The 13225-nt window shown below is 48.3% G+C and overlaps 1 protein-coding gene across 2 annotated transcripts in view; it reads right to left on the bottom strand.

Moving 5' to 3' along the window:
- EXTL1 (exostosin like glycosyltransferase 1) overlaps window positions 1-13225 on the bottom strand; it is a 66820-nt gene that overhangs the window by 3595 nt on the left and 50000 nt on the right. For both annotated transcript variants that reach the window (XM_033157817.1, XM_033157818.1), the window contains exons 5-8: window positions 10730-10862; window positions 8042-8160; window positions 1306-1401; window positions 772-858 (exon numbers count right to left, since the gene is read on the bottom strand). In XM_033157817.1, coding sequence (XP_033013708.1) covers window positions 772-858; window positions 1306-1401; window positions 8042-8160; window positions 10730-10862 — 435 coding nt within the window. The remainder of the gene's footprint in view (window positions 1-771; window positions 859-1305; window positions 1402-8041; window positions 8161-10729; window positions 10863-13225) is intronic.

Genomic DNA, 13225 nt, shown 5'->3' with positions numbered 1-13225 from the left:
GTGGGATTTTCTGCCCGAAATCATAGCTGTCAACTTTCCCTTTTTTGCGGGAAATTCCCTTATTCCAGTGCCATTTCCCATTGCAAAAAAAGGAAGGTTGACAGCTCTGCCCGAAATGCCAAATATTTATACTGCCTTGTGCCTGCTATTCATCTTGACCTGGGAATGGGGGCGATATCTGCTGCTCCACCTCAGACAGCAAAATGTCTTGGACCAGCCCTATCAGAAACAGAAATAGCACAGTGCCCAAATGATGCCAGGCTGATGCAGGCAGCATTTCCTGCTCTCATCCTTGGCCCTCCCTGGTGTTGCCAGGCAGCAGCTCCCCGCTGAGGACCTTTGCGGCAAGGGAGTGAGGCTGAGCAGCTGGAACTCACTCAGCTCACGATGATGAAGGCAAAGGTCTTCCCTTGCTGGCAGTTCACCAGCTGAAAAAGAGAAATTCTATCAAGTTGTGGGAGAAGGAGAGAGATGGGAGTGCAAGGCCTCACCAAGCAGCTCAGCTAAAAGACTAGCAGCTTTAGACTCATCTCCCAAAAAAATCCATTCCTGTTGCTCACTACAATAACTTTATTATCTAAGAATTAGTGCCTAAGCTTGCTTTTTTCCTCCTCCCTCCCAGCCTCTTTTCCTTTTGTGCCGTGTCTCTTCAATTGTGAGTGTGAGTGCAAGGCACTGCCCATCAAATATTATGCCCTTTGGCATGCCCATATATTATGGGTGCCCATGTCTGCAAGCAAACCATTAAAAGGCTCAGGAGAGTGTCCTCACCTCACCCGTTGAGAGGCTGGTGTGTTCATCCAGACTCAGCACCGCATCTGTCCCAATGACGGAGTAAGGCAAAAACCGGTCGCTAACCTTCAGCAGAAGAGAAGGAGACACAAGAGGGACACAGATCAAAATGACAGAATAGTATTATTTAGGTACATCAAGAAAACAGTATGGAAGGAAGATCAAGAAATGACCATTCATTTACTTCATGCAGCATGAATGACCGTAGATCAGACATGAAAAAAGGAAGGAATGCCAAAAGGAGAAGAATGATTAAGGAAAATCTGGCATATAGCCCAAATGATTAAATTCACAAATAATGGTTATGGTTAGGCAGGGAAGACATGATACACCTTTACTGAAAAATCAGAGTTTGTTTATTTCCTATTGGAATGAGAGAACTCGGGGCAAAATAAACCCTGATATGTTACTGTGAAGAATTGTAAGAAGAATTTTATTTGCATTTATCCTGGGTACGTTAATGCCAATGTTTTCACTTCTATATCTCCTCCACAGCCGTCAAAGGCAGCTTACCTTGCTGCTGCCTTGGATGATGGTCAAAGGTACCGTCGTCTGTGGCCATTTACTGCTCTGTGGGGGTGGCTTCTCACAGCTCCATAAAACTAAAATCTGTATTTAAAGAAAGAAGAAGAGGAAGCATTATCACTCACAGAATCATGCATCAACTGTCACAGACAAATGTGCTCGCGCACACATTTCCAGAACCCCCTCTACCACCCTGTGGTGAGGTGGGGTTGCCTTTTACTTTGTACAGATCATTCCCAGATCAGGAGTGAGGGGAAATGTTGCCGTTTCATCTTAAGAGATAACGCCTCTTCCTGCTTTTATCTCAACACTAAGATCAGGGATAAGGGACGTGCTGTGCTGTTCGAATCCCATGACGGGGTGAGCTCCTGTTGCTTGGTCCCAGCTCCTGCCAACCTAGCAGTTTGAAAGCACGTCAAAGTGCAAGTAGATAAAAAGGTACCACTCTGGCAGGAAGGTGAACGGCTTTTCCGTGCGCTGCTCTGGTTCACCAGAAGCGGCTTAGTCATGCTGGCCACATGACCGGAAGCTGTACGCCGGCTCCCTCGGCCAATAAAGCGAGATGAGCGCCGCAACCCCAGAGTCGTCCGTGACTGGACCTAATGGTCAGGGGTCCCTTTACCTTTAAGATCAGAGATAAAAGATCCCTCTGCCTGTTGTTTAGAGAGGATCTCTGAAGTGCAGTAAGGGGGATTTTATATCATGAGATAAAGTGCTCTCGCTGTCCTCCAGAAGTGGCTCTCTAAACATCAGGCAGAGTGCTTTATCTCCCAATCTGATTGGCTGCAAGGGCTGGCAGGCCACTTCCTGTGGCTTGGTGGGCTGGATACGGCCCCATAGGCTGCAGGTGAAGCATTCTTGGAGTAGGTGGTGTGATGCTGGCCCTCCACCTTCGTCCAAGCTGCTGACTGAAAATTTGGAGGAAGGTGGATATAAATGTATTTTATCTCGCTTATGTTAAAGGGAGAGCGAATTATAAAGGGGGAAGGAGAGGGAGGCGATATAGGACAGAAGGATGGCTCCTTTGCAGGTAGTGCACATTTCCTAAAGAGCTTTAGGTTGCAGGAAGATGCTTTTATCTACCTGGAGTTCTCAGATAAAAGGTGACTTTTCCCCACTCCATCCTAACTTCAAAAGGCTGTATATGAAAGGTCACCCACGGATCAGATTTTAAAAACAAACAAACCAAAACTGGCTTGCTTTTGGGACTTTAAGAGGGGTTTAGTCTGCAGAACTCAGCAAGTGAAGCTAGTTAATGGCATGGAATTAATAACCAGTCTCCAGCTTCATTGCTGCAAATCAAACGGCTTTCAAGGGCCAACTCAGGTGCAAAAGCTGGCAATCCTATCTGTATGTAACCAGGCGGCCTGGACTTGAGTTGTTTTTTTTTAATATGTTTGCATGTGTGTGTATTTAGATAATAAAGAAGGTGTGTTTGCCTCTGTGTGTACATACAGTAACTCCCTTCGAAACCCATGGCCAGGCCAGGCCAGCTCAGCCCTCTTCTACACCAGCAAATAAAAGTACCCGTACCTTGATTAACCTTTTTAATCAAACAGATCGGGGAGTTGCCGGTATAAAAACAAAAAAAAACCTGGAGAGAATAGTATAAAGTCTCCTGTTCCTTGGCCTGTGGTTGTTAAGTATCAGGGCCAGGGATGGTGAAGCCATTTCAGCCTCCGAGTTGCTGTACCTTTCCGTGTATAAGTTTCTCCCTTAAAAATCATGCTAAAAAGTGGGGGTCGTCTTATACATGTTTAGTGCATAGGGTGGACATTTTATTGGTTGCTGCTGCGTCTGTCAGCGGCTATTGTGCGTGTTACTGGCTGCTGCATCAATGGGTGGTGTTGATTGGCTGACACCCCGGCAGTTGGGTGGGCGATAGGCAGTGTCCGCCCGCGATGGGACAGATGGGAGGCAGATTTTGCGAAGTATGTGGGTGAGTGATTTTTGGCATTCCCCGTAGAAAAAGCGCAACAACCCTGGGCAATCCTCCGCAAAAAAACTCAACAATTCTGTGCCATCTCCCCCCATTTTCTTAGGGTCCCCCAAAATAGCGGGTGTCCTATACATGGGGGCATCTTATAGATGGGAAAGTACGGTACATTCCCTTTTAGGCCACTTTCCAGGCCAAATTCCAGTGGTGGGCGGCGTCAGGGGCAAAAGTGGGCAGAGCAAGAATATTGACTTACACACACACCTCCCATTGAGGCAAGCAAGAAGCATTATCAGGCTGAAAGAAAAACCTTCCCTACCTGCATGAATGGCGTCATGTCAGGTTTGAAGCCTTAGGCTGCATTTTATGAGAAACTTTCTCTGGATTGATGGCAACTGTCTTTGTGTTTAGCCTACTCACTATCCTGCCCCACATCCTATTTCAAAGGATTTATTTTTATGTTTGTATCTCCAATATTTTTTTTCTTTCTTTTAGAAAAGAATACTTACCCTCGACCATATAATTACCATGCTAGAAGCAATTACAGTTCCGCTCTAATAGATGACATCTAGAGTATGCGCTTTAATACAACCTCAATATTATTACTAAAAGCAAAGCATCGTTGCTAATAAAAGACTCTCGTGGGGGAGAGCGCGTATTGTAATGGGTCTATTTCGTTTAATTTAGCAAGAAGGCTTTATATTTCTCCAGCGATTTGAGTTTCCCACTCCACATCTTCTTCGCCTTCTGCATGAGCTAGAAAGTTAACGCAGGGACATAGGAAGAGGCCTTTTACAGAAGGCGAGCGCATCGTTCCATCGACTCAGGACGATCTACGATGGCTGTGGAAGGGGCTCTCGAGGGTTTCAGGCAGGGATCTTTCAGAGCCCTCTCTGGAGAGGTTAGGAGCTGAACCTGGGATCTTCTGAATGCAAAACATGCGCTTTATGGCTTTAAAGCACAAGATCCCCCCCCCCCAAATCCTGGGAACTGTAGTTTGTTACAGGCTTTGGGAACTGTAGCTCAGTTAGGGGGTAAACTACAGTTCCCATAATTCTTGGTGGGGAAGCTATGTGCTTTAAATGTATGGCGTGTTCACTTAACTACAGCATTTCCCCAAGGATACAAATAATTATTCTCATGAGGCCAATATCTCTAGCAGCTTTAACTTGTGTTAATTTGGCCATCCTAAAGTCATTACCATAGAATCATAGAGTTGGAAGGGAACCTGAGGATCATCTAATCCAACCCCCTGCAAAGCAGGAATCTGCAGCTGCCCCTCATGGGGATTGCCATGTATTGTGGCAGTGAACTCGTGGATGGGAAGAGAAATCATTGTGGTGGGCTACCTTACACTTTTTTTCTTCTTTTTCTTTTGCATAGTTTCTTGCACTCAGTCATGAACTCAAGGAAGGTGCCTCTTAGGCCATCTAGCGTGCTTCCAGCTGTGAGTTTATTGTGCAATTTCACACGGGAGAGCTGTTGTGTGATCTCAATGACTTGTATGTGCATGTTAGAGGCAGGTTCCACAGGGTATCATCATCGCATTGGAATGCCAGCCCATACTTTTGCTACACTCAATGCGGATTTTCTCATACCATGGAGAATCCTATTTGTAAAAATGAGCCATGATGCATCTTCTGTCACAGTTGGTGTGGAGGGGTGGTGAAATATACTCTGAGTCAAGTGTGAATTTCATGCTCTTTATTCAGCTCATAGTAGCAATGAATGGTAGTAGCAGCTCATAGTAGCAATGAATCCCCAAAACGTCTGCTGATATACATTACCGGTATTTACACAAAGGGCCCCATTTGATTGGCTAATTCTGGGCTACTCCTGTAGGCCAATCAGGTTGCGGATTCACTTCCTCCAGGAGCCTGATTGGCTGCTCTTGCAGGCCAATCAGGTCACTGATTCACTTCCACCTGGAGCTGGATTGGGTGGCTCCTGTGGACCAACCAGACTGCTGCATTCTGGATCCTATTGTTCTAGGATTCAGCTCAGTACATATCCCCAGAAACTTTAGCAAACTACAGTTCCCACAATTCTTGGGGAAAGGTGCTTTAAATCCCATGGTGTGTACACTGCTGAGGGGAAAAAAATAAGGGTAGCAAATCAGAAGGGAAGAGCTGAATTTCCACTGTGCGCTGTGCTTGTTTAGAACTGGTTGCTTCAACTCCTGGTTGTATTTGGCGCCATGCCATTGTGGATGACACCTCAATACACACTGCTTCTGCTTGGATAAGACCAGAACGGCTGCATTTTTGTGGGCTTCCCCTGTTCTTTCCCGCCCTACCTCCAGGGTTGTGAATAGGTTGCAGATCAATATCCTGCTTTCTTATGGGTTGGCATTCCGGCTCTATCATTGGGAGGCAGCCCAAAGCCACAAATCTTTTGTGGCATGACCAAACAAGGGAGCTGGGCCTCTCTCAGAGGCCAGCCCTGCCATCAGGTAAAATGAAAAAACAATAACAGACAGTCATGGTATCTATGCCTCAGATAAAATACAAAACCGTGTATATCTCTGGATAGAAATGTATTAATTATGGAACTAAACTGACAATATCACCATACAAAAAGTATACATAGATATTTCCTCAGAGGCAAAGCCTATATATGCTTTAAAACATCAAAGCGCTGATTCAAAGTGCAATATACAAAGTGCAATATAATGTTAAGGATGGTTATGCAAAAGTCTATAAGACGTATGGGTCTATCTTCCCAATGTTGGAGAAGGTTATACAAAGTCATTCAGACGTGTGGGTATGTCCTCCCAACGGGTGGCCAGCTTCAAATCTTCCCGTTTCACCAGCAGTTTAGTTCCATAATTAATACATTTCTATCAGGCTACTGATGTCATTAAAGGGCAAATTGGTAGCTATTTATTGTTATCACATTCTTTTAGAAGCAGGGAGTAGGAAAGCCATCTGCTTCATGGGGCACCATGACTTGACCTGCCTTGAGTGCGATTCACTTTGATTTGAGAGAAAGGACGCACCATTTGCTACTCGGCCTCAGGCAGCAAAATATATTGGGCCAGCCCAGCCTCTTGCCAGAGAAAACCCAGTCTTCTGTCTACCACATACCACCTGAGACTGGGTGCCTGAACATATGTACTTTGAAGAAGTTCAGCTGAAGTAAAATGGGCCCCATGATTAATCTATAAATTCAGTTTCTCTTAGTTCCCTCCCCCAAATTCAGTTCTCAGCTGGTAGAGCATGAGACTCTAAATTTCCGGGTTGTGGGTTCGAGGCCCACACTGGGCAAAATAATCCTCCATTGCAAGGGGTTGGACTAGATGAGCCTCATGGTCCCTTCCAACTCTATAATTCTCTGTTTCTGTATAAATAATACCATATATATATAATAAAGATCCTTATGAAAATTCACTTTCATATATTATTCTGCCTAACAGACACATATTTTCCAAGCCATTTCCCCAATACGATGCATTTTTTAATGTCACTTTCACTAACATATGCATTTTTTTATCGAAACTGTACACATTACTTGGCTGGAGAGCTGCCTCTCAGAATTCGCAGAAGCGCACATTTGGAAAGAAAGCCGGCGTTTCGGTTCACACACTGCTTCGGAAAGTGCGAATTTAGTTCATACTTCATATGCCAGCTGAATCAACTCTCTCCCCTACCCCTACTTCAGAGTAAATATGGCCTGGATCTAGGGTGCAAGGGCATCCTGGGCTGCCATGCCCAGGCCAATTTGTTGCTCTGCATTTCTGAGCACCTGGGGTGGCCTGAGATGGGTGAGGCTTGTTGGCAGAGTTCTTCAGCAAGACATAATTGCTGACAGGACTTGCCCTGCAGGTAGAAGGAGAGGTGAGCACCTGCTGGCAGCGGCGGTGGCTGTATGCCCACCCAGGTGCTTCCTCCAAGCTGCCAACCATTCCAGGGGAAGAAATCTACCATCTCTGACATTTTGCTTTGGTGCATATAGGTGCATATCTATGGAGGGGCGGAAGAATGTCTCACTTCATCAAAGATTACTGGAGATTTTTTTTAAAAGGGCAGCAGCAATAGTAGTACAGGAATTGTTACACTGGCACCATCAAGGCAGGACTTTAGGGCAGAAGCCCACAGCCCTGTTCAACAGAATGAGCACAAGGACCACCCAAATGCAGCAGAATTGGCATGCCACCATTTGATGCAAGTGATGTAATACATATGAGCATGTAAAGCAGGTGCAGGGAAACCTTTGGGCCTCCAGATGTCGCTGAACTACAACTCCCATCAGCCCCAGCAGACATGGCCAATGGCCAGGGATGAGGGGAGTTGCAGTTCAGCGATATCTGGAGGGCCAAAGGTTCTTCTTCTTCTTCTTCTTCTTCAGAAGAAGAAGAAGAAGAAGAGTTTGGATTTGATATCCCGTTTTATCACTACCCTAAGGAGTCTCAAAGCGGCTCACAATCTCCTTTCCCTTCCTCCCCCACAACAAACACTCTGTGAGGTGAGTGGGGCTGAGAGACTTCAAAGAAGTGTGACTAGTCCAAGGTCACCCAGCAGCTGCATGTGGAGTAGCAGGGACATGAACCCAGTCCTCCAGATTACAAGTCTACTGCTCTTAACCACTACACCACACTGATCAAAACAGTTCCTCTCCCCTCTGCTCCTCTGATAACAGCATTAAGACCAGAATCTAAAGTTAACCTTACCCCACTGAATGGCGGAAAGCATAAAGGTGGGGACGAGGTGGTAGAAGTCAGGGTGTGCAGTTCTCCCAGAAAGCCACTGTACTATACTGTAGGTAGGACAAGCCACACCTCCTGCTTACCTGGGCGCAGTACTGGGACCCAGAGACAGCTTGGATGAGCTTGAGGATGGGCTGAGAAAGGGAGACAATAGGCGAGACTGCCCGGATGAATGCTGTAAATTTGTTGGAGGGGCTGGATCCTGTTACAGGGAGAAACACGATTAGTATGAAATACCAAAACCGTTCTTCGTGCCCCACCTTTTCCATGCGGCCCTGCCTGTCCCAAGGAACTTGCCATCTGTAATGCAACACAAAACAACAGAGGAAAGGGCAAAGAGGGAGAAGGGGGCAAAATGGAGTGGCTTGGGGGATCGTTGGGGTGGGAAATCGCCCATCATGTGATGCTGCTGCTAAAAGAATCAACACTGGCTGCTCAAGGTGTATAAAGCCCTGTATGACTTGGGACAAGGAAACCTAAAAGATCACCTCAGTACCTATCACTGCACTCTGCAGGAAGGCCTATCAGGGTGCACATTTTTGAGGGGAGATAATCAGGCACCCCTACAACAGGTACAGAGCCTTTGCAGCTGAGGCATGGAGGCAGGCAGGTTGGTCTAGTGGGCAGGTGGATGGAGGCAGAGGGCCAGGAGCCTGTTTGAGGCAAGCTCCATTCACCCTCTACGTGGGCTCTTCATGGGCCCTCTTGGTGCAGGCCTCTACCCTAGCTGCCCAGTCCACGGGGGGGGGGCAACACTTGCCATGCCCCGGGCACCGGCAACCCACGCTATGCTGCTGCTCTATTGTAGCGGCACCTACCCTTCCATTACGTACCAGACAGTTGGTGTTGCTATTATCTTTTTGCCCCCTTCTCTATTTCTAGTGTACATCTCAGCAGAGGGTTGAAGGACAAGCATGGAGGGGAGGCATCTGAATGTGCGCTCCCACCCATCAGCTGATGAGCAGGAGGAGTACACCTTGCTCAAGGCTTTCAAACGCTCCTTGAGTTTCTCCTTCAAACCTTTGCTAAGGTTTAAAGGAGAAGTGTGGAAGGTGGGTGTGAATGCACCTCCAACACCCCCCCTCTTCTCCTTCAAACCTCCTCTGTTTGAAGGAGAAATGTGGGTGGGGGTGGGGGTCTGAAAGCCCTTTGTAAACATCCCTGTGTGAGGATGTTGACAAAGGGCTGTTTGAAAGCTCTGCAGTTCACTTTGAAGCCTTGTCAATCGGGCCTTCAAAGGGAAGCATCACCTGCCATCACTATGGCATCAGGTGTGACTGACAGGTGGGCAGCCCTGCCTGCTCTACCCTCTGTAACTTCGTTTAATCCCTTCCATTGCTTTCAGGCTCCTTGGTAATATAGGCCTCTGTGCAAGGACATGCCCTGATGGTGCAGTAATAACCATCGCTCCTTCTAATAGCAAACACAGCTGCCAGATGCCGGCAGAACTATAGCTAAAATGGGACCACTGGAAAAAACAAGAGGACAGTATCAGCATGCAAGGGTAAGCTCCAAAGTTTACAAAGGATATAGCAAAAAGATGTAGGGGGAGTCACCCGCTCAGGCATCACAGTAAGGACTGTGCATAAATAAGACAGTAATTGCAGTCGTTAACAGTCGTCAACAGGCAGAGCCGTCTCATCCATAGAGGCCGGTGGCGCGGCGCGCCAGGGCGCAGGGCACCCCAGGGGCGCCCCCGTGAGCCCGCCGGCATACCGGGCTCCCCCTCCCCAACCCGCCCCGCCCCCATGGGCAGGCAGGCACTCGCGCGCCGGCGGGCGGGCGGGCTGTAAGCCGCCCGCCCTCGCCTCCCGGAGCCCCAGCTGGAGTGCTGAAGCGGCACGGGGCTTTGCGCGACCTTCCAGCACTCCAGCTGGGGCTCTGGGAGGCGAGGGCGACCGGCTTGCAGCCCCCCCCCCGCCGGCTTGCAGCCCGCCCTCCCTCCGGAGCGCGGGCGCCCGCTCCAACGCCACGCCTCTCATCCCCCGCTCACCCACCCCCCCCCTCCCGAGGGGCGGCCAGCGCGGGAGGGAGGCGGGCGGAGAGGCGGCAGGTTGGGGGCGCCGAGGGATCGCTGCGCCAGGGCGGCAGATCCCTCTAAGACGGGCCTGTCAACAGGTTTTCCACACCTATCAGTCAATCACCCATTCCCACTACCCTTCTGAGTAATACCCCTCCCCACGCTCTCACTATATATAAGGGTCTGGTGACTTCTGTTTCAGTGTATCTGAAGAAGTGTGCATGCACACGAAAGCTCATACCAAGAACAAACTTAGTTGGTCTCTAAGGTGCTACTGGAAATATATATATATATTAACTATGGCAGACCAACACGGCTACCTACCTGTAACTGTTATTGTAATAATTAGGGAAGGGTGAGAATTTCAGTTCCGTTCATGCTTTCCAAAATATTATGCAAATTTTACAAAATAATTCAAAATTGCACTTGTGATTCAGTTCTCCAACCAAGCCACGTGTACAAAAATGTGCATATTAAGAGAAAATACACATAAAAGTGCATATATTGGGAGAAATAACAATACAATTTCCTGGGGGAAATTGCTTGCAAAAATATGTGATGTGTGGTAAGATGGTGAAAATTTTCATGAGGATGATAGACTGATGTGGAAATGAACTTGAGGTTGGTGGGGGGAGAGAACAGAAGGGAAACTGAAACTGACAGATTTATCCATCTCTAATGGAATAAAAAGCAAAGAGAAGGCATAATGTGATGTGTTAAGTGACAGTGGGGGGTGGGGAGAGTTCCATACCATGTTGCAGATAGTAGAAAGGGAAGTCATTGAGGTGGGTGGAGTATTCTGGCAGTGCCAGCAGCCCTCCTGGAAGGGCGTTCCAGAAGAACTTTGGGCGGGATTCCTGATGAAATATCCGATCCTTTATGATCTAACAAAAGAGAAAGAAAGCTGTCATCACGCAAGCAGCATTACACTCCTGAAGCTGTCAGCACCTGACAGGTGATGAGAGAGCAGCACCCGGCCTGTAAGATCACCTGCAAACCGCCCTCCTCACTTCAAGGTAAGGAAGGCTGGACTAGGGGCACATAAAACACCCAGAGTCTGAACTGCAAGCCAAGAAACCCCAGTTCAAAATTCACCTGTGGGGTGAGCTTCCAGGGCTGTCTTTAGCAGATGCGGTGCCGGGGTGCAAATATCCGCCCAGCGCCCCCAAATTGCCATGGATAGTGGGGGGGGGCGAAGCTGCGCACTGCCAGCCATGGGGGGGGACAACTCTCCCCCATGCTGCTGTGGGAGAGCAATCCCCGCAAAGGCTTGGGAGGGAAGCTGCGTGCCCGCCAGCCATATAGTTGGCGGGGTGTAGCTTCCAACCTAAGCCTCTGCAGGGATCGCTCTCCTCCCGCGGAGGCTTGGGAAGGAAGCTGCACACCCGGCAGCCATATGGTTGATGGGGCGCAGGTGGCCGGCGTGCAGGGAAAGGGGAGGACGCCGGCAAAGCCACGCAGCTCCCCCACTCACTGGGGCGCCCCTGAGAGGCTGGCGCCCTGGTGCAATGCACCACTAAGCCCTTTGAGAAAGACAGCTCTGTGAGCTTCCATAGTTTTCTTATGGCAGATGGGGGGGGAACTTTGGGGGGGGACTTTTGACCTCTGACCAGCTGGCTAGTCTTGGCCTGCAAGGGTGTTCAATTTGACTCAAAAGGCTATTTCCCCCTGAAACCACGCCTACCTGATGAACAGAGTTCATAGCTGCAAAGTGTTGCTCTACCAGCCCACTCCCTGCAGGGGACACACACAGGTGATGCAGATAGCAGGACTGAACCATCCACTCATCGACCGATGAGCAGAGTATTTAATCCTGCAGAAGACTGCTTCACTGCTGGGGGCTGCTTCAATGGCGAAGCTGACTCCTTCCCACATGGTGCCTGATAACTGACAGATGAATGACACCTGTCACATTTGGCCTGGGAAGTACAGCTGAAAAGGAACTGTCCCATTGGGCCAGAAAGGTTCCCTGCCCCTGCTATTGTCCCTTCCTGCAATGGGACAAGAGCCTCGCTGTATTTTACATGCATGCACAAAAAGCAGCACATGAAACAGTCTTGAAGTGTTGGATGCTCCTGGTCTTTGGAACTCCTTCCCTAGAGAAACTAGACTGGCTCCCTCCTTGTCCTTCTGCTGGCAAGTGAAGACTTTTTTGTTTCAACAGGCTTTGGGGAACTGGCTGCTTTCAATGGAAGGGCTGTTTTTATTGCAATTATTGGCATGGTCTAAATATGTATATCGTTTTACAATGACAGTTTCTCCTGTGTTCTTAGTGGTTCTTATTTTTTTTATATGTAAGCCGTCTTGAGTCCCATCAGGGAAAAAGATGGGGTATGAATAAATATTTAATAATAATAATAATAATAATAATAATAATAATAATTCCAGAGGCCCCTTTGGATGCAGGCAGAGAACAATGGAGAGGAACATAATAAGCAAACACACAGGGAAACAGTGGCTGCTGGCTATCATTCTCTTATCTCTTTTTAAAATATTGGTTAATATTCCCCAGGAGTTGAGAGGGGAAGGAGTCAACGCAGATCAGCTGTTTAGAAGAGAGAGATAAAGAAGCAGAAGTGGAGCCGCTCAGCCCGCTTCCCAGCAGGAGGGTCCCTGCAGCTTATTGGGAAGGAGAGTCGGCGGGGGAGACGCAGCAGGGAGATCTGCGCAATGAAAATGTTCAGATGGAGCTAATTCGGTGTTCCTGCGTTTGCACCTCACCAACCTTCTTGCCGCCCACCTGTGGGGAAGCTAGCGTAGTGGCTCCACCTCACCTGACACGCAGCTTCCATTAGCAAGGGGTGAAAAAAGGCTGCCAGCAACACTTTATCTGTATGTGCTATTTCTCTCTCCAACCCAAATTTCCCTGCCTTTTTGGGGGGGGGGCAAGGGGGATTTCAGAATTCCTGTTGAGCAGAACGCTGGATTGTTGATTGTCACCTGTAGCCAGGCTCAGCATCTCTTGGGACAGTTTGCAAAGGGAAGTGCTCCCCATGGGTAAGGACCTGAGCCTCTGCCCTTTTGCTGAGTTACCTCAGGGAAGCTTTGAAGGCTCAGGTGTTCAGGTTTAGACAAGCAGCCGTAAACTGCAGGGGTTAATCTAAGCTCTCACCACTTTGCTTATCCTGCTGCTAACCAGGCATGGAAACAAACAATGAAGTTGTCCTAATGCTTTCTATTCCTGCCTGGACTGAAAGGAACCAGCTCTTCCCCTTTTCGAGAGGCTTTCATGGGGCACCCAGTAGAC

Source organism: Lacerta agilis, chromosome 8 (genome assembly GCF_009819535.1).
Source record: "Lacerta agilis isolate rLacAgi1 chromosome 8, rLacAgi1.pri, whole genome shotgun sequence".
In the NCBI taxonomy this organism is placed as follows: domain Eukaryota; kingdom Metazoa; phylum Chordata; class Lepidosauria; order Squamata; family Lacertidae; genus Lacerta; species Lacerta agilis.
Note: the sequence above shows the minus strand (reverse complement) of the source record. Positions and strands in the feature narration are given on the sequence as shown.